Here is a 22288-nt window from a genome sequence, read left to right on the forward strand (position 1 = left end):
CTGCTATGAGACATAAAGCAAAGCTGTACCCTGTGAGTACCCGTCTAAACAGCAATGTAGCACAATGGATAGAAATTTCCAATTTGTTTCCATCAGGTAGAAGTGCTGGATTTATTTATTTTCTTTAACAACTGCATATGCTTAAACAACTGCATAAGCATAACACAGGGCAGGACTGTGTTCAACTTCCTTTTAGTTCTGTCACACAATGCAGTATCAAAGAAGCACAAGAGAATTAAAAACAATACTTAAAGCAGAAGAACCCCAACTTGTTAAGGAGAACTAGAAATTTTATTTTGCTAGTGTTGTTTGATGTGAAGGCATTAAACAAGCCAAAACCTTTCAAGATAGCCATGATGTAATTTAGAATGAAAAAATAACTTCTGATAGCGTAGCCAAAAGGTTGGGTGGAATTAACACGGCTGATGGAATTTTATTTTCAGAATTAATTTCTACTTATGAAACCTGGTTAAAGTCTCCTTCCATATGGACTCCCAAACACTCCTTAAGCATTTTCTTAAAAGGTTTTCTTAGTCAGAGAATAAATTCAAAGCACACAGAAAGTGTCTGTCTCTTACACTCTCACATCGACAAGGTTGCATTAGAAAAGTGAGAACACTTTTTAAACTGATAAAACTGAAGATGACAAGAGCTATTAGACCTTAAAATAGGACACTTTCAATTATTTATACAAACTGCTCAGAGCACTCTAGCAAACAGTTTCAATATTTTTCAGTAATCATGTACAGAGACAGTCTTTGAAGGCAGTGGCAATTACAATACCGGTAACACAGGCTGCTGCATACATACACACATATTTCTTACAGGAAAGCACTGCAGTGTAAACTTAATATATATATATATATATATGGAGTAAATTATTCTGAACTTTCAGCCATCGACCAATTTCTGGAAAATTATTTTAAATTTCAATTCAGCTTTGGTTACTAAGGAAGCAGATTTCTTATTTTGACGACAGCTGAGAGTGGTAAGCTTGAACACTAGGAATTGGAAGCTACTACAACCAGATTGTGAAAATCTGGGTAAACATCACAATGTATCATTACAGAGCAGAAGGTAAAAGGTAAAACTCAGAGACAAAAATTCAGAGAGAGTTCATTACAAGGGCCTGTGAGAAGCTGTGACGCTTTGATGTGTGCTTGACATGTGCAGGACTTTCCTTACAAACCGGCAAAACTTACTAAAAATCCTGCCACAACAGACGGTGGCAGAGAAAATTCCCGCCATGTCTTAATGGCACATTGCAGACCCATTTCAGAGCATTATCAAAAGACAAGGAAGAGCCACGTTGCACACAGGGTGTTAAAGGCAGATTAGAACCCTGACTGATAAAGCTTAAGATGAAGGGGGAATTGTCAAAATGACACTTCATAAAAAAGAAACAAGAAAGCCTTGGCTGTTGCATGCCATGGTTAGGAAGGTCTGCACTTGCACGTTGGCAGTTCCTGTAACCTCAGAACCCAATTGCTACTCGGTCCTGACGGACTATAAGCAGCAGAAATTATGCGTGTGTAAATTTTTACTGCAAAATGCGCTATTTGGTCCTAAAAAATATGAAAACTATGAAAGAAAATGTACACCTGTCATGAGCAGAGACATCCTGCTGTTTGGTCATCTCTGAAAAGTTGACAAAACTGCTTATACTGCTAGTGGAGCTGCAAGTTAAGACTGAAAAAAACAACCCCTACAATAAGCAGTTTTTTCCCACTCAGGAAGCATCTGATTTGAACACCTCTCATTTTGCAGAAGGGCAAACTTTCCTTAATTAGAGAAGTTAATTTTAAATCTTGGTAAAATACCAGTCATCACAATTTTGTGTCAAGTTTGCAATGCAGTGCTCTCCTTTCCTACAAACTATAAGCACACAGAGTAGACAAAGCACGTCAATACTATACCAGGCAAAAAAGAGTAAATGTTGAAAACTAACAGGCGCTGGCTGAGGTTGGGCCAAGACGGTGTGGTTTCCAGCTGAAGCCAAAATGGTGTCTGCTCTTACCTGGCCACCTGCAAAAATGATAGGTGCAGAGGCAGGTTTGGGACGGTAGGGGATGGTGGCACCTTTGGGTGGGGACTGCAGACAAAAACACAAAGCGATCAAAATGCAGAATGAAGCAGAACTAGTATTAAAAAAAATAAAATAAAATAAAATAATTCCTTATCTCGGTCACCTCAGACAACATGGCGTGCAGCTAACCCAGCCCAGCCCACACCACCCTGCCCTCCACCTCAGCAGCCCAAAAGCTGCAACCAAAGGCCGGTTGAGTGGGCTTTGAGGGGAAGAGCTGAGGTCCCAACTGCACAGCCGAAACAGGTGGTGCTGGCACTCGTGCCTTCATTACCGCCATTGTCGGATGAAGCTATGAAGCTTCATTCAGTATATCAAGGCATTTCAGGAAACATGGGCGCAATTTTGAAATTTGTCAATGTTTTGGAAGAATCAAGCCTGTGGTCTCGCTTTGTTAATGCAGAGCGCATCTCCTGCTCATTGATCTTTCCTACACTGCTACACATCAAGGTTTCTTGTTTTACCAACTCAATTAAGTCTGTTGTTTAATTGCAAGTGACCAGCCTGATCCTGCCTTTCATCTGACTGAGCTGGAATGCATGGAAAGGAGTTTGTTCCCTGTAGCCCAAGGTAAGCACCCCACGGGAAAAGCCCTGACTAAGGCTAACTTTCTCCTCGTAAATAAAGCACTTCCATTGACTAATATCATATAATTAGTCATTTCGTGTCAATGAAAGTGTTTGTTGCCAAATTAAATATATGCTGCAAATTAGAGAACATTAATTTTCTGAGTTATGTAAATGTTTGAAGAAGCAAACTGTAGCTAAGCCAGTGTCGTCTTAGTGCTGCTTGCGATTTGAGTTATGTCAAAATTAAGTACTTATAATGTTTAAAGTAGTTATTTAAAAAGTGGCTCTACCTGTGGGAAAATAGGGCTGTGTCTCTCTGATTTTGAGAAGTGGCTTCTCTCTTCTTTAGCATATAACTATTTATTCCATGAATGTCACTTGGATAATAAACTATACAATTCACAGAGCTGATAACTATTGCCGTCACGTACTCCATCTCTAACAAACTAAAATTATTTTTTAATATTTTCTTTCTGTTCTCTTGCATTTTTATAAAGAAATTCCTTCCTCACAGTAGTTTAAAAAAATGAAGTGGGTCACTTTTCCCCAGTAAAACACTAGGGATTTATTAATTTTTATGCTTTTATTCGCATTAGCGTGTATGGCATTTTGATGCAAAAGTTGTGTGTCATTTTGATCCATTGCACAATTCTGAGGAGCCAATAGCAGCAGTGCTGTCTAAACACTCCGCTGTTTCTCCCCTTTTTAAAGAATAACAGAACAGTAGGGTGTCAGCAATCATAATGACACAGTCCTTCACTAGACTTAGGTAAAAAACCAAACCAAACCAAAAAACCACAGAAAATTTTCCAGCAGAAAATGTGATAAAAGCAGAGACGTTTCAGGTTCCTTTTCAAAAATTATTGTTACTTTGTCAAATTATTTCATTTTGATTTGCTGAAGTTTTGGGGTTGTTTTTTTTTTTTTTAAAAAAAAAACTTCTATTCAACTTAATCAGTTGAGAAATGTACTTGCATGAAATTACGGGCATTTTCAGCAAGGGTTAAAATGCCCAGGTTTTTATATAAATTAATTTTGGATCATTTAATGTAAGAGCTAAAAAACTGCCACCAAAATGAAACATTGTGGCCTTAAGCAATGACCTGACCCTAAGGAAGCAAAAAGCCCTGGTATATCTAAATTACGCTAGTCAGAATTATTTCTATTTAAAACAAGACCTAGATGTTTTCTGCCCTATTCTGCGTCAGAATAAGAGGCTTTTCTCTCAGAAGGGGCTGCAGCTCCACGCTGGACCCGGTTTGTTATTTGACAGTGTCACGACAACCCCGGTCTTTGATTGCTAAACCCTGCTGCGAGGGGCTCTGGAACACCAGGGAAGGCACAGCCCAACAGAGTCCCCTGGAAATCCCCATCACGGGAAGGGTGGGCGGTACCCCCGGAAAACCCAGAGCACGTGAAAACTGATGGCGTGTTTGAGCATCTCCCGCGCGAGAGGTGATGTGCCAAGCGCGCACTTACCTCCAGCATAACCACGCATATTTGCTTCACGCACTGGATGATGGCGTCAGGGGTGCCCGATATAGTCACTGCGCGCTCCGTCGAGTTTGGCAACATGTCCCCCGCTACCTGCACCTGGGCTCCTGTGGACTTGAGCAGAGACAAAGCACAGAGAGCGTCACCACCAGGCGCCTCTCCAAAGCCAGAGTGATTCACTGACGTGATGGGGAGGATGCGCCTCGAAACGATTTTGTCTTGTCTTTGCTAGATACGTGATAACGTGTGTATGCAAATTCATGCCCAGACAGGATAACTGGGGTCTGGCAGGACATGGATTTGCCTGTTCAAGCCAATTTGCAAACACTCCCATGCTAGGAAGATTAGTCCTCAGTAGATGTTAAGGAATCAAAGTGTGACCTGAACTTCAGGACAAGTCTTTTAACCCCTGCAAATACAGACAGCTGCAATGCTGACTGAAAAATGAAAGGGGTGAAATTAAGTACTTTTCAATAATAAAACAAAAAAGGGAAAAAGTGTTGACAACTGAAGAAGGTCTGCTAATCAAATGAGTTGCAGATAAATGGCTCTTTAATCCACTGATGGCTGACTTGTGTCTGGATGAAATTTAGGGCTGCCTTATGCTCTGGAATATCTCAGGATGGTACAGAAGCACTTCTAAATTATAATTAGTGTTGATTAAATATATGCATATCATCAACTTTTAGCTCATTAATGAACCCAAGGAGATAACGAGCTAGGGTTTAGGGGTATTTTTTGTTTGTTTGTTTGTTGGGGTTTTTTTTTTGTTTAAATTTGATCTTGGCACTAATGTATCTTAGTTAACAAAAAAAAAAAACCCAAAGAAAGAAAAAAATACATGAGGCCAAAACAATCCCTGGCACTATTTCATAACCATCCTGAAAGGCCCTTTCAGTCAACAGAAAAAAACCCAGGCATTTCATATTGAGTTAACACTTTCATGTATTACAAACAAAATCTATTCCTGACTGTTACTGCAATGCAATATTTTGGGCTTTTTAAAGAAAGTATTTTCAGTAACTGTTGACTTTGTGTCAGTCAGCAAGGAGTTAATTTGTTTTCCTGCTGGTTACATACAACATGCTATTCTTCTTTCCAAAGACTGATTAAATTACTGATTGCATCTTCTGTTCACTAGTGCTGTTTAAGACCAGAATATCAATTCTTTGCTCTATAATAGGCTTTGGAATTTCGCCATAATTTGATCAATCAGTCATGCTTTTCTTTCCTTTTTTTTTCCTTTTCTTTTTTTTTGTAATCTTATCTTGAAAATAGTACAGCAACCCTACACGTTGCTCCTGGGTACATAATGAACACAAAAGACCATCCCTTGTGCAATTGCTGCTCAGTGTATTGATGATGAAATTAGACCACATCTTGAGATGGATGCTCCTTTTTTTCCTGTTTTATCGTGTTTGCTGTTTAACATACAGTTCTGGGTATCCGTACATCTAGCACAAAATACTCTGCCGAATGCTGCAGTCATTCATGCATTTGCTTCCAGTGCTAATCTTGTTTATTCTTTGACTTCGGTCATATGTCAGCAACTTAAAAAAGGGTAATATTTTGTCCATTACCCTTATGCTTAAGAAAATGTGCAGTGTGACTTCTCGCTACATTAGCCTTATCAAAACACCTATTTGGCCAAACACTATCCTTTTAATTCCCTGTACTAGCCTAGTAGGTAATTGCTTCTGAAACCATGCTCACCAGAACAATCACTTCAGTCATTTAATGTACACAGACCAACCAACAGACCAATCTCACCTTTAAAAACCTATGTCCTAAAAGCACTCACTTAGTGCTCTGCATGAGGTTACCCAGTATTTAAAATAAAATCCAAAGTATCGACAACTGTAAAGCCTAGAGTTAAGCACTCACCACCACATAGTTCACACTTAGGCCTGCTCCTATTTTAACCCAACTAAGAAATCAGTGGGATTCCTACTGCCTGACAGTTCTCCTGGACACCTACAAGATCTGGAGGACCAAGGGAAATCATGTCTCGTGGCTGAGGTCGCCTCCGACCGTGTACTCTGACAGTAGCTCTGCCTTCTCCAGTGGCAAGCTTTTAGTCTGGCTTTGCCTGCTGCCTGCCAGGGGGAGAGTGTGCCATCACTTGGCTTTCTCATTCACCCAGGCACGAACTGCTGCCAACACCAACAGCCCGGTGGCCATCCAGAATCTGAGCCAGAAATGTCCCATGCGTAAGGCAAACTGAACACCTTCCTCCCACCCAGGAAACACGCTTCAACACGCAAGTATCTTCTCACAGCTATACAAAGTTCTCTGACAAAGCTTTTTGGGGATTAAAGAGAAAGGGAGAGCGTTTCCTATGACCCTAACATCTGCACAGAAATAACGTTTTCTTCCCCTCAGTATCATCAAGCGACTCCTTTCTCCCACATCTCAAGAGTTGGTTTGACAATAAGGACTACTGCGAGGCATAGCTCCCGGACTCTTTGATGAAAAATAAAGCAACAGCATTCCCCCCCCAAAAAAATCTGATTGGTAATTGCCTTTTATTTGCAGGTCTCAGCAAGCACAGAGACCCCTTCAAATGGCAGGGCTCTGCGAGTTTTTCTGTTGTTTTTCTGCGAGTTTACAGCAAACGACCAACTCATGTTTTCATGAACACAGTTTACAAAGCAAGAGGCACATGGAGGAACAACATGCTGTTTGCTTGGCAAACTCTGAAGCAGTTTTTGGCAGCTCTGTCAGCTACTGGAAACGGTAGATGCTGCTTTTACTGCCCTGTTCGCAAGGAGAGAAAAGACCCTTTCAGTAGTGGTCTTCAGAGGGAAATTTCTTAAAAGCTCCGGGGACAATCAAATTCAAAACCAAATGAAATAATGTGGAAGAACTTGAAAGTCAACAGGATGAGACCCCTGACTGTTCTCCATGTTCACCTTTCCTTCCAAGGCTACCATAAACTAACATTTCATATCAAATCCTGTACATATAATTTAGATCAAAGCGTTTTCCACTCCTTCTTGACATTCGGTCAAATTTTCTTTGATAGAAAAACATCTGATAACTTTTTTTCGCATTTGAAATGAAACTTAAAAGCTCAATTAAATCTACTGTCTTGAAACTACACTTTAGATTAAAAAAAGGAAGTTTCAATTTGGTAGAACCTGGCAAAAGCTTCTGTTTTGACATAGTCAAATGAAAAAAAAAAAAGAAGATCAGCATGTTATCTTGATATTCTACATCTTGTTCCATGTTGGGATGAATATAAATGTAGAAGGAGTACTGTCACTTTCTGCAGAATAAAAATCCATTTTTCTGAAATCTCCTGTTCAGGTTTTCTCAACATAACTGAGCATGTACCTAATTTTCTTGTTTGACTGATTACAAACATTGGACCCTTAGCTTGGCATGTGCTGTGTTGTTACAGTCATGCATGGAAGAATTAAAACTGGCATCGTAGGATAATTTTTGCATTGTTTCGGTTAGAGGAAAAAGTGGCTGCTAGCACAGCACATTGAATGAATACCTTTAGATAAAGTCTGGATTGAAAAAAAAAGTGTTTGGAATACATGAAACCAAGTCACCTGTGGCACGGTGAGATTAGGGAGATCTAGTACAGGAAAGGAGTATGAAAATCAAATTTTTCTACAAAGCAGATCAAGTATTTGATCCACTGATCTGGACTCCCCATTGCTACTTGGGCCTTTCTCTGGCTGCAAGGGTGGTAACTAATTTGGAAACGGCTGCGATGCTCCAACTCAGCACCATCTGAGCCTGGCTGGGGAGGGGGCTGTGCCTGAAGAGAAACTGGACGAGCCGTTTCTGTCGCTAAACTGCCTCTTTGCTAAATTGTGCACCACAGACTAATACGTTGGAAAGCTGTTTCTTTACTTCACCTATGGTGTTTAGCATCAAGGAAGGTAGAAAAGTGCAGCTGTGCTGGACCCCCACTTCCCCCCAGAGTAAGGCTTTTCCAGGCTTTTCTCTCAGCACATGCTCCTGTTCCTACGACGAGGGAAGCACAGTGGACGATGCCGGCAGGGCACGCTCTTTAAACGGCTGCGGCAGGACGCTGAGCTAGCCAGCATTCCTAGCAGATATCCCAAGACTTACCTCCCTGATTTCTTTGATTTTGGAACCTCCTTTTCCTATGAGGGATCCACACTGACTTGCCGGGACGACGAGCCGCAGTGTTACAGGCGGTTTGCTTGTCACCGTGCTGTTTGTCATGGAAGTGTTTATGTCCTGCAATCACAACGTCAGTGAGAATTAGTGGAGGATTTGTCATTCCCGGTAAGCGCGGAAGGGCTCAGCTGTTCATGGAGACCTAGGGGGAGTGCAACCGGTCAAAGTTTGGTTCTGTTGCAGGTAAAGCGTGTGATATGCTGTAAGCATGAACACCACAAATGGCTTGTGCCAGAGGAAGGAACCCTTTTGGTCTCTGGTGTCACAGGTTCCCACTGCAGGACAAGAGGATGGTGTCTGAAGTAAGGCAAGGAGGAGGAGGAGGTGGTATCTCTCATTAGACCAGTCGAAGCAGATGGAAAAGACAAAGAAGCTTTTGAGTTCACAGGCCCCCAAATCCTGATTTGGTCTCTTTTCTACCATCTCAATTAGAACACTTGTACTAAATAATATGTCTTTACATTTCATACAATATCTTGTCAGGTTCAATACAAAGAAAAAGGTTAAAAAAGGGAGTGACAAAGAATTGGTGAATAATCTGAAGCAGAGAAAATCAGATTATTTTGATAAATATTTTGCTGCCCCCCCGGTTTAATTTCTCTTTTGTAGCAGATCCATAAGTGTTCGTAGTGCTGCCTAATTTCTAAAATCTTTTCCATCACAGCTGTATAACCAGGGTACAAAGAGCTCAGCAGAACAGCAATTACCTGTATCCAGGTAATGTAACCTATATCCATGTATCTCATTATCCAATGAGACTACACTATATGTTCTCATGAGCATTTCAATATACTACTTGTTGCAAGGTTTACATTGTTTTAAATATATTTTGTTTGTTCAAAATCTTGTAGGCAAGACAAAACGATCCCTCTAAAGTCTTTATCACAGAGGAAAACATAAAGCTTGTCTTCCCGCTGATCGATGGGATGTTGTTGAGAGCACTTAGGATCACAAAAAAAAGCCACAAGCTGCATGGCACCTGTCCAATAACTCATGAAAATCTCAATGTGGTTTGGTAACACTAGCTGTGAGCTGAAAAGATCATCTTATCTATATGTGAGGTGGCATGGCACAGCTATTGCACCCTTCACAGAAATGCTACCCAAAAGATCAGGGCAGGAACAACAGCAAAAATGCATTTCATATTCACTTAACTCATTTATGATGCAACAAGAGTTCCAGCAGACAGAACGGATGTGATTCCCTACATTCTCACTTATCAAGACTACCACTTGTTAAAAAAAAAAAAAAAGAAGTGCCTATACTGTGTCATCAGGACCTCAAATTAAAAAAAAAAAAAAAAAGAAAAGAAAAGAAAAAGTGCTTTAAACAACTCTGCATGCCTTGCTGAACTGGTGTGGGAGCTCAGTGATACTAGCACTGATTCCTACAGCATCTCCAGATTTGTGATGGCAGCATTATTGCGTCCAAGAAATGGCTCAGTGTGACCTTGCTTAGCTTAAAAGAAAAGAAAAAAATCTTGAATGGAATAAAGCATTGCTGCATGCCACAAGACAGCTATCAAATCATTCCTCTGCCAGCCAGTAACTCATATTTTGTTCAGCGCCTGTGTCAGTGAGAGATTGCAATCCAAAATAAAGCGAGAGGGATAACTGAATTTTGCAGCATCCATGTATCTGAAATAAAGCCCAAGTCATGCCGATTTTTCAGCTGGAAGATGCCATCTCATTATGTTTGTGTCAGGTGGAGGCACACGATCATCCAGATGTAGGCAAATAACCCTCTTCAGCCACCCAGCACAGCCCTGATAATGTCTCCCACTTCCATATCATATCTGGACTGTCCTCAAAGCCTTCACTACACTTGTCACTTTCAAAAGCACTGCACAAAAATTGGAAGCTGCTGTTCTCTTTATTTTCACCTCATCATTTAAAAAGAGCAAAACCTAAACACGCGGGCTCAGCAGCACACCCATAACGGTATCAGTCCCGCTTAAAAACACAACAAAAGAGAAATTAATGGGGAAAAAAAAAAGCCCCTGCAAAACTGCAGGCTCCCACATAGTGTTGGCTGGAAACTTTCTCACAGAACAGCCGTCTCTCAAACTGGGAGATTCCTATTTCTTTAACCTCTTACTGTCTGTGGCACTGCATCCGTTTCCTCAGGGCTCTGGCAGACACAAGAGGTGAACCTTTCATGGCTTTGTGCCCGCTCGCCTGGGCTGCTCCTCCACCAGGACGGGCTGACCGGCAGCTGGAAGTGGTAGGAGAGGCAGGTCCCAGTGTTGAAACCCTGCAGCATCCCCAGCTCCTGGCATCCCAGTGTCACAGTGTCTAAGGCTTCCCAAGGCAAACAAACTGGGCAGCTCAGAAATCTACCAAACCTCTGGGGGAAAAAACGTACCAAAATTCTTTGCTGGTTTCTAAATGAAATGTTAAACCTGCCAATTTCCACAGCAATTACGAGTCTGTGAAGTGGCTTCTCACTTGGTAATGACTACCACAGGATTTATCCTAGTTGTAGCAGCAGGAGTTAGTATTTGTCAAAAAAGGCATCATCTCAGTTGCTTTTATCACCTTGCCTTTATCTCCTCCTTATTCCAGGAGCGGAGCAATTACTTCATAAATTTTTGCAACCGAACAAGGATTCTGCCAAACTTTTTCTTATTTCTCTGGAGAAGGCCTGACCACTAAGCTCTGCCTGCTGGTTTTCCAGCACTTAACTACCATTTGCTTCCAGTGGATTATGCATATTTATATCCAAAACCAGAGTTACCCCACTCACCAGTGAACTTACAGCTGCATTTCTTGGGTCTCAGGCTCCAATCTGGAAGTGACTGCTCTAAAATGTCCCCCTTGCAACTCCAGTGGTCTGCCTGGGTTAGTGCCATTTTTTAACAACTCTCTTTTTCCTCTACAGTCAATACTTCAGTTGTTTATGTAATATCCTACCTAGTTTGTAAATTCATCATCAGGTTGCTAGAAAATCAACTTTTATTAGGAAGGCTGCAGGGCAACCGCACAGAGAACGCTCCTCCAGATATATTTTTTTTTTCCCTGTCTGACATATTTTGAGATTTTTGCTAACATTAGAAAAGCATTCCAGGGCTCCAATGTTTTCCTAGACCTGCTTATCCCCAGCTATACAGCTGTAAGGTTCAACAACTTCATGTCCAAATGTTTCACGTGGGCATGCATAACAAACACCAAAAAAATCCCTCAAAGCAGCAGTCTCACACGTGCATCTTTTTTGTTCTGTTTGAAGGTAGCTGCAATAACCAGAGCTGGGGCAGGCATTGTCTGTTCTGGAATTTTCAATTTTTTAAATGGCTGAAGAAATCTCCAACAAAAAGACATGCATGAAAAATAACATCTGGTAGCTAGCTCGTTTGTAATTTCTGAAACAGTACTTTATTTTGCCTCCAAAGGGTTACAGTTACCTCATTTTATCGAACAGGAATAATTACAGGAAACCTAACTGATTGTATGAGACATTTTTCTTTACTGCTGTTCTTTTAAATATACCAGGAGCCATTATATTAAAACGAAATACAGGTATCTCAGAATATATAACTGCAGTACCTGATCTGTAGGGAGTGCCAATACCCCTTTGCTAATACCCACATCAAAAGTTCAGGCTACCCTCTAAAATCTACAAGGGTAAATATGCATAAAATCCAGTCAGATGCCCGAATTTCAGACTTCTTTGCCTATTGCTAGCTACAGCACTTTCAAAGACTACATTGTGTTAGGGGCTGGGGATCGGATGCTGTGCAGTGTTGGATGTTTTTATGAGAAACACAGCATTATTTCCACTGGGTGCTCGTTTTGGTAGGAACTGGCAGGGATTATCTCTGTTAATGATTCCCTCAGCATTTTTCAGGATAAGGCCCTAAGCAGAACACGTTTTTCATGGAGAGAGCAGAGAGTCTGCGCTCTCCAGGTCTCCGAGGACTGGAGGATATGGTACCGTACGTGAAGCTGCCTCTTAAGCCAGAAGAAACAGGGATTGGTACAAGATGAGTAGGAGATTGAAGCTGAGAAAGAGATGATGACAGGTGGTTTTAAAATTGGCTGGACAGAATTACTTTGGACGCTCTGCAGGATTCAACCTCAAAATCATTATCATCTCATTAATAACTGGTACAGAAAAAAAAAAATTAGCGTTCTTATAAAATGTACCATGCCATAAAACCAGGGTCCTATATCAACATGTTGAAAGATTGGAATATCACACAGGAAAATCTGAAAACCTATGAAGGATTGGAGAAATATTTGCAGTATAAAAAAAAAAGGGTCATTTTTCTGGGGGCTGACAGGAATGTCTGCTGTAACCGAAAAGGTTCCTACGGAAAACACCTGAGCAGGAGCTGGGGATACCCGCCAGGCACAGGACGGTTATGTGCAAAACATTACGCTAGTAGGAGGTGAGGCACTTCCAGCAGTGGTAGGGATATGTTAGGATGGTAAGTAGGACAGGGGACTGCTAGCGTCATTAAATAAGGCATTGTACAACTTCATTTGCAACCTGTCCACAATTAACACACACATTTAACATAAACTGTAACTGGAAAAAGGTAGAAAGGGACTACTAGAGTCATGAGAGGGGTGGGGAATGCATCCTCTGAAAGACTGAGCTTGGCTTACTTACTCTGGCAAAAGTAAGGGTGTGAGGAGAAAAAAAATGGTTTCTAAAAATACATCTAAGAGGGGAATCCTTAGGGATGGAAAGGCAAGAATTATTTAAACTAATGGCCAGTGCTGGCACAGAAACAAAGCTGCATAAACTGTTCATGAATAAATTCAGGTGAGGAGTGAAAAAAAGGCGTCTAATTGTCAGAGAACTGAGGTTGTGGGTCCAATATCAGGAAATAGAAAAAAATTTAACTAGTTTTTGATCGTGCTGTGAAGTTGCAACCTGCAAGACATACCACTCATGTTAGAAGACAACTGCATCTGATGACCCACAAGCTCTCTTCTATCCTGTAGCTCTAAATGTGAACAATCTCCATAAAGGCACAAGATGATATTTCCCATCAATGCCAGCATCTCCCAGTGCTATGGGGAGTTGTGGAGACTAACCTCAATGACTTGGAGAAATAAGTACTCTTAAGAAAGGGATTCCTATCCCTCTAGTTTAACCATCAATGGAGAGACACAGCTCCTTTCTCTTGCTGCGGGTGATTCAGTCCACCTGTCTGCAGGCTCTTCCTTCAGGAGAAGGTGAATTGCTTTCCCCAGGGGCTTCTGTCTCTCCAGAGAAGACAGGAGAGACACCTGGACTAGATGTATGATTTTCAAAAGTAGAGGGAGTTAAAACCTCTCCTGAGTGACCAGGGTTTGTGTTCTGTAGTCTGCTGTCTTTTCTGTGAGGTTTCCCGTTAAAGTGGTGACCACACCTAATTGTATTTGGTCCATGAAAGTCAAGGAGATCCCAGCACTTTAGGTATCTATCTGCACAGAACAGTTATTCTACAGTAAATAGAGCTCTTGCCTCACTTACTCTGAGTGCCTTTATTTTAATTAATTTTAAAAGCCAAGCTTTAAAAGTGATATTTGGTAATTGGTAATCATATAGTTTGTTTTTAAAATAAAATTTTTCCAGTTAAATGAGTTATATATTCATTTTGACATATATAAAATTTACATCAATACCAAATGGAATCATACAAAAGCAGAGCTAAAAGTTAGGCAATTATTCTTTTCAAATCAAACCCACAATGGGACCAGAAATTTTCCTAGACATTTTTCCTACCATTAGTGCACATTACTAGAAGCAATTGCTTTTCCCTGAAGCCTCCAAAAAGCAAAAGAAATGATCAAACAACTTGTAAATTGACCCATTATTTTTCTTCAGCATTACTGCCAAAAGCATTTATAAAAATATAACCACTTTCATTGCTATTAAATAGAACATTAAACAAATCATATTTAACATTAAAGCAAACATGAGAAAATTCAAACACTGTTTGTATTTCAACTTGAAGAGAGAAAAAACCGTATTTTATTTGCTTACCTCTTCAAATTTTAGTGCAATCATAGAAAAAGCTTTAAAAATTGCATCTGTCGGGCCTGTTATTGTCACAATTCTCTCTGGACAGGAGCCTTCTGAAATATTGATTCGAGCACCACTCTGTTAAAGAGAACAAATATTTTTCAAATTTATACTTCCCAGGGAGCAAATTAAGTAGGATTAGGGATATAGTTTGGGAAGGAATATCTTGAGGCATCTAATTCCCTCCCCTACAACTGCAGCCTCAACATCATATAATTTCAGCATAAACTGATCACACTCCAAAAATTCATCTAACTGTCGGAAGCCGGATTCTGTCTGGGTAAATACTTATACAGCCTTCACTGCAGTATGCAAATGTAAATTAAAGTTGTGAATAATTGCATAATCAAGTCTCTTCCCTTCCCTCTTGCAGGCTTAACCTTAAGTAAGACAGGAACTGTAGAATTTCAGACAAGGTGGTTGCCTCCAGGGAGCATCATCAACATCTCCCAGGAAAGCTGCACCTCTCTGGTTTGGAGACCCAAAGGCAGGGTTCGATCTGTTTGGCTTTGCACTGTGGAGAAGGTTCCTTATAGATGTGTCTCATGTGAAGGCAGTCAATTAATATGCACTGTACCACCCTTTAACGGAGTAGCGGTAGGACAGGCAATACTAATGGTGTTATCTCCTTAAGGCAAGGAGCCTGTTGGAAGGAGTTAGAAAACTGTAAGTCTTGGGGACTTAATCCCCTTTATGCCACTGTGGCAGTGCAGAGAAAACACCTAAACCAGATGTAAACATATTTAAGAGGATCTCGGTGTAGATAATGATCAAAAACAGTTCAGGTAAGACCCACCCTATGCTGTCCCTGAGGTTTCAGGCACAGAAATGCATTAATGCAGCCTAACAAGTCACTGGAGCCTTGTATCATCCACAGGCACCGACCTTGAAGATCTGGGCCTGTAGCAAATGTGGGATAATCCGGGTTAATTTGGCCCTTTGCTTTCAGGGTTACCATGAATCAGCTGATGTGCTGTGTGTCTGAGCCCTTATTCGCATACATACTGCTGCTCAACAGCAAGATACCCTATTTTCCTGTATGACAGCAACCAAATAAAACAAGAAAAAAAACCAACCAGCACTACTGATAGGAAAATCTTGCTACCATGGACTTGGCTGGCAGACATACCCAGCATTCATAGGAATGCTTCATCCCTGGAAATGTTCAAGGACAGGTTGGACGGGGCTTTGAGCAACCTGGTTTCATGGAAGATGTCCCTGCCCATGGCAGGGGGGTTGGAACTAGATGATCTTTAAGGTCCCTTCCAACTCCAACTATTCTATGACTCTATGATAAGAAAGGGCAGCATGCACTTCTTCTGACAGGCCAACACAACTGGGACTTGCCCTCATCCAACACCAGCACTGGATCAGGAAGAAGATCAGGGCCCAGGGCTCGTTTATGCTGGTGGCAACCTCAGGCTGCCACCACCACATGCGAACGCCGGCAGGGAGCATGCCAGGAGCCATGCCAGGCAGAGCTGCCCATGGCAGGCAGGCCTGCCTGTCCCACCGCCGCCTTAGCTGAAAGCACAGCTCTTGCTTTGAAACTGGAGCCATGGGAGCTCATCTGAAAGATCACTCCACCATAGATCGGCAGCAGCCAAAATTCACAGATATTATTCCTCCAGTAGATGACCAGCCAAAGCAGAGCTATGGCAATTAAAATGTTATGTGGCGGCCTCCGTATTTGTGTAGGAAGTTAACAACCACAGGGCAGAGAACGAAGGTTTTTGTACTTTTCTTTAGGCCTGAAGTTGTCTCTGACATTCCCTCAATGACAGAGCAAGACAGAGTTGCATTTCATTCCATAAAGATGACACGCAACTTGCTACATCTGTCAGGAAAGTAAAAATAAGATTCCATTTTGCTTTTAAAGAAGTACTGAAGAAGGCAGTCATTTAAAGGAGGACCAAGTTATCATCATGTGGAGACATAGTCCTGTGCTGATATAAAGATGCATGTAATTCCTTTAATTCAAAAAAACAAACAAACAAAAAGGCTTTTTTGCCACATGTACATGACAGTAAGTTTTCAGGAGTGGAAGAAGAACATTTGATATTTATCTTGAAAAACTAACCAGGGATCATAAATCTTCTCTAAGATGTTTAACTCACAAGTCAGGAGCACTCTCCAATGATGGCTTCCCTTTTGTGCATGCAACTTATATCCAAACATATCTGCCCATTATCGTAATTAATAATGAAAACAAAATGTGTTTAAGCAACTGGCAGGATTACCTAGTATATTGGAAATATTTGATTCTTGTATTTTTTTTTAAGTCTTAGACAATGTACTTATGTGTGAAAACATGGGTGAAAGCTCTTATCATCAAAAAAGGAGCTCTGAACTGTCTGCCTGACAATGAACTCCCTATTGTGTATATTTAAAGATGGATCTCAGCAATTTTCTTTACTACAAATACCTTTAGATTTCCCTGCCACAGACCTTCTATCTGTGTATAAAAACACAAAGCAGCTGACATGGTAATGTACTGCATATTTACCACAACCAAATTGACTTTTTTTGAGGCATCCTCTATACACTTTGCACTCCTAAACTTTTAAATAGTAGGATTTGTGTTTTGACTTATGCTTTTAGCACTTGCTTCAAAGAAGGAAAATTGCATGGATCTCCAGGTAAGATGTGCTGCCTTGCAGGACAAGTGTGGGTCCGTAACCTCCACCTGGGCACAATCCTCTGAAGACAGTGCAGCTTGCTCGGTGGCAGGGAAAGAAGCCTGCAGACACCAGAGAGACTGAGGTTTACGAAGTGCCAGGTTTTATTCAGCCTTCTTGTGTTTACAGCCTTTCCTAAGGACATGAATGACAGGTGTGCAGGTCTACCCTGTCCACCTCCTACTCACAGTTGCAAAACCATGAAGAGTTAAGGTTTTGCCAAGACATGGCAGAGGGACACTTTGGCTTATGCAAGTCTGGCTCCAGCTCTGCTGAAGCTTGTGTCTGCCCTCAAACTTTACACAGCATCAGTCTAATACTTGGTTTCAGATTTTGGAAGCTCTCTCTACCAGGAGACCAGGCCATGTGCAGGACCAATGTCAGTATGCTAAAGAAAGATACTGTGGTTTTAATGCACAGAATCATGCTGGCTACGCTGTTCCTGAGATAAGACAGCAGCAGGCATATTGCTATGGGAATGAAAGACTCCAGACTGCTGTGGCGATAAGGAGGTTATATTAACAACAACGTTTAATTTAGGCCAGTGCATTTACACGCCACCACTTGCAAAGAATGGTGATGTTAAATGAACAGCCCACTTGATGGCAGCGTCGGTCTGCACACGCTGAGTTTCCCTGTTCTCTGAGCTGCAAAGAAGGCAAGTAAAGACATCAAGGCTTGTCTTACCTCCTCCCTCATCTTCTTAACTGTCTCACCTTTCTGTTAAAGAAACAGAAAAAAAGTTAGCCTGGGCTGATGAAGTGAACTGATATACAAAAATTTTGACATGAAAATAAAGAGAGAAAGTAATTTCCTGACCTTTCCGATAATGCTTCCAACCTCCTGAAACAGAAAAAAGAAAGACAGTGTGAATGATACGATTTGCTACAGAAGAGCATTTGCTTTGCTCCTAAGCTATTTCACTATCACTTTTTTCAAGCCTGCCATGTGAAGCCTAACTCCCTTCCATTGTTGCTGTATACAAATATGCCATGTTAGATGCAAAGGGGTGGACTAAAAATGCAGCTTTGCAGCTTACTGGTTGTGCAAGAAAAATACCTTTAACAGAAACTGATCTTGCAGTTACAGATCAATCTTGCTACTATAAACACAGATAAACCTCTATCAGGGAATGAAAAGTTCAGAAATAATAGAACTGCACAACCTGCTAGAGAAAATGGGATATAATACAAGCATCAAAATAAATGCTGATCTCTCTGAGGGTGGCATTTACCCTCTTTACACCATGTAATAGCAACGGCTGAATTTCCATGCAAGTGAGTGTTATTGCGTAAACACCTGGTGGCCCATCTTAATCTCCCTATTAAGCACTTACAGAACAATAATTGCTAATCACTTTTTAGGGATTTGGGAATTGCTATCAGGGTCCCACAACTTTCCATTAAGTGACAGAAAATATTAGGAAATGTCAGTGTGAACATACCATAGGGGAACAATTTGCCAGTTCTGGCAACATCCCAAGGGTTAAAAACTTGGTGCATAAAACCAACAGGTAGCCAAAATGAAGCTAATAACTCTAAAATGAATAGTGGGAACACGTTACACAAATCATGCAGGTGTGACATCAGCCTGGAAATCATCTGATAGAGAGGAAACCAGCTAAAAGAAAACAAACTCCTCTCCATACTCAGATTGTGAAATCTACTTCAACAGTTAAAGACTGTTTCACATGGCTGATCTGTCCCAGACATATGATATACAGTTCTCCTCCCACCTCCCCCAGTCTATATACTGAAGTCTGACCCATTCTGAAACACAGCCCAAAGACTAAGATTAAAGAAATTGTCCTCCATTGCTCTATCCAATGATGGACACATGATAAAGTGGTACTAACTTCATCCTGCAGTAGAGGACTATTTGCAGTGACCTTGAGAGAGCTATTTCTCTGCAGAATATTATCTATAAGCTCATAGTATGAAGCTGCTTAAGCTCATACTATGAGCTCTATAAGCTCATAGTATGAAGCTGCTTGTGCTCGCAACTCCTTACATCCTGCTCACAAGATGCAGACTTTTCAGTGAGAAGACAACCTATGTCAATGAAGGACTTTGGCATACGGTTCCTTTGCACTCTCTGCAAGTCTGCACGTAACATCAGACTGGGAGAAACAGTCAATACACTGCTGGACAAGGCTGCTATTTGGAGTCACCTAGACAGGCTGGAGGAACCTCAGGAAGTACAACAAAGTCTAATGAAAGGTGCATGTCTGGGGTGGAACAAGCCGGTGCAGCAAGACGAGCTGGGCAAAAACTTGCTACATATGAACTGGCTTTGCAGAAAAAGTCCTGAGAGTCCCAGTGCATACTCCAACATGAGTGTATGGGTGTAGCAGCAGTGCACCCTTGATCAACCAAGTGCTGCGCCGTATTAGCAAGAGTTTAGCCAGCAGGCTGGGGCAAATGATTTTTGCCTTCTCCTTGTGTTTGTGAGACCATGCCTGAAGGACTGTGTTCTGATTTGGGCTCCTAGTACAAGATAAACAAGGACACTGATGCGAATCCAATGCAGCGCCACCAAGATGGTCAGGGGATCGGAGCACAGGACACATGAGGAGCCGCTGAGAGAACTGCGTTTGTCCACCCTGGAAAAGAAAAGACTTGGGGGGATCTTACTGTGGTGCACAATGAGGAAAGCAAGTTGCAACATCAAATTCCTACTCAATGTGAGGAAAAAAGCTTTTACCATGGGGATGGCTGGACATTGGAACAGGCACCTAGGGAAGCTGTAGAGTCTCCATCCTTGAAGGTGTCCAAACCCAGCCTGGGCAAGGCCCTGAGCAACCTGCTTCAATGGGATCTGCTTGACTCAGGAGGTCAGACTGGAGGCCTTAGGGGGTCCCTTCCAACTTCCATGGGTCTGTGATTCTTCAAACATGGCCTTATACCCACTGAAGTCAATGCCTAACTAGCCACAAAGTTCCTCAACCTAGTGAGGCCCCTTCTCAGGTTTATTTCAAACTCTACTTTTTCCGTTTCCCATTTCCCTTTTTTATTTCCCTTCTTATTTGTCTTTCAAGAAGGGATTCTGCTCTCTTGTACATACTGACCAGAGAACAATACTGTCCAAGCAGACATTACAAATCTTCCAGAGGTATCTGCTTTGCAAACTTACAGTTCTGCTGGCTGATGTACAGTAGACCTTTACACGTCACACAGCTGTGCGACTGTTCTTGCTAAAGCTTCCTGTGGCCCTCTGGGACTATGAGACCTCTGTGCATCTGCACATACAATGCAAAGAAGCAGCTCAGTGAGAAGAGGAATGAATGAAGCAGACTTGCTGCAGTTTTGTGTCTTGTGACCAAATTATCCCGTGTCTCTTAATATGTGGGTTTAGGTCATGCCTTTTCCCAGAGCTGATAAAGCTGTACCAGCATGCTGTGTAGGCTCTCTAATGAAGTGCAGCTTTTTTGTTAGCTGTGACACAGATTTGGGACACCCGTTCCATAAAATTTTTTAAGAACTTACACTTTTTTATATTATCACTGTAACTCTGCCAACCTGTCTGTAACTGTTGAATAAGATTAAACAATACGGGGAGTAAGACTCTCAATGATGATAAGCCTTGGGAACCCTTCATGTCTGGTAGTGCCTATCTGTTCACTCAGCACACTCAGCAGTTTTACCTTGAAAACTTTTTCCATTCTTCCCAGTCCCAGCTTTCAGAAATAATTTCTTTCATAAAACAGATTGTTAGGAGGTAGAAGGACCTTTTGTTATGGGTGAGCGTATTGTGTTTCAATTGCAATCATATTTCAGTCCATGGTATAATTCTAGGTTTTGTACATCTGAAGTTTCATTAGAAGCTGTAGGCCTGGTCTTGAACCCGCAAGGCTCTGCCAGTATACACTTAGTATGAAATCTGCCCGATTCCATTTGATCATCCTGGGTCTTAATGACAGATGCTGTTCTTTCAGAAATGTATGGATGGGCCATGGCTAATAAGTACAAAGATATGTTTCTTGGAAATAGGAAAAGACACTTTTGCTCTGGAAACAGAAAAGCAATATACTGTTTGCAGCCCTAGGAAAAAAAAGATGGTCCATTTCAAACAAGGAAATCAGGAGTATTTAAAAAAGCAGAGTAGAGCATAAATTATTAGGATTCTGAAGCTGCTTGTTCCACTGAAGTCTGTGGGAGTTTTGCTATTGATTTCGGTGGGGACAGGAATTCTACCTGACTGATCGTCGCTTTGTTATTACCAAAGAGTACAAGATGCTGAAGAACTCAGGGAATGAACAGTGTGAATCCCACTGAGAAAAAAATACTTCAGCGAGACTGGTGACCAATTTCTTGGGACATGCTAGGAAATGTCACTGTAATGCTGTGGAGTACTTCAAAGCTTCCCCTCTTCAAAGGGTGAATTTAAAGCTTCTTCTATAAGGAGGCAGTTTCAAAACATCCAAGCAAACGCCACTTCTCGTCCTGCACTGGGAGCTGGGATTCTGCTTGGAAATGTGAGGCGGTGGGGGTAGGGGGGGGAGAGAAACATTAACTTCACATGGATATTCCTAATTTTTCCAGAATTTTTGATTCATACAAATTACTAAAAAAAAAAATAATAATCTAGAATGGTTCTAAATCTGTCACTTCAGCTTTTTTTTGGTGCCTTAGCTGTTTCTAGGAAAGCTCCCACAAGTACTGGTGACAACAGATCATGTCTTTAATGATGATGAGAAATCTACTTCTGCCACAGATTAAATCAGAAGATTCTTTATGCCTCATTCTCTAAACTACCAATGCTACTTCATCAAACCTTTAATGTTTCTTTATACAGTACATCATTTGTTTCATATAGATTCTTATATCACCCTAAATTACATTTAGTGCTTAATGAGATACCTAACATCATTTTTATGACACTCAAGTTTTATCAATATTTCTAGCTCAAAGGTTACTTTGAGGGCTTTATCTTCTTCAGAAAACGTTTATGAATCTGTCAGAGACCAAACGTTTGTGAATCTGTCAGAGACCAAACTGTGCTGTAGTTAACTGCATAAGACTGAAGGGATGAGATGTCTGTCACCTACATCAGTTCATTAAAAGTTAGGAGTCTAGTGTAAGCCAGACACACAGCTTCCTCTGCAGTCCAGGGAGAGAGATAATGGGGGATGGTTTGTTCCTAAAAGAGGAGGGAAGAAGTGTGCTCCCAAGGGTTTTCTTTTTCTTCACCTGCAGTAGAAGCAGCCTAGACTGACACTAACGTACCTGAAGTTTGGTGAGAGGAATCCTACAGTTGATGTCAAATTCAGCCTCAGTGCAGGTCAG

The 22288-nt window shown here is 41.3% G+C and overlaps 1 protein-coding gene across 1 annotated transcript in view; it reads right to left on the reverse strand.

Annotated features, from left to right (window-relative positions):
* Nucleotides 1–22288, reverse strand: part of LOC104286803 (poly(rC)-binding protein 3-like) — a 55383-nt gene that overhangs the window by 23790 nt on the left and 9305 nt on the right. Inside the window, exons 2-7 of the mRNA XM_009885439.1 lie at nucleotides 17823–17846; nucleotides 17691–17723; nucleotides 14287–14403; nucleotides 8239–8370; nucleotides 4135–4263; nucleotides 1949–2092 (exon numbers count right to left, since the gene is read on the reverse strand). Coding sequence (XP_009883741.1) covers nucleotides 1949–2092; nucleotides 4135–4263; nucleotides 8239–8370; nucleotides 14287–14403; nucleotides 17691–17723; nucleotides 17823–17846 — 579 coding nt within the window. The remainder of the gene's footprint in view (nucleotides 1–1948; nucleotides 2093–4134; nucleotides 4264–8238; nucleotides 8371–14286; nucleotides 14404–17690; nucleotides 17724–17822; nucleotides 17847–22288) is intronic.

This window comes from Charadrius vociferus, unplaced genomic scaffold, assembly GCF_000708025.1.
Source record: "Charadrius vociferus isolate BGI_N301 unplaced genomic scaffold, ASM70802v2 scaffold174, whole genome shotgun sequence".
Classification (NCBI taxonomy): domain Eukaryota; kingdom Metazoa; phylum Chordata; class Aves; order Charadriiformes; family Charadriidae; genus Charadrius; species Charadrius vociferus.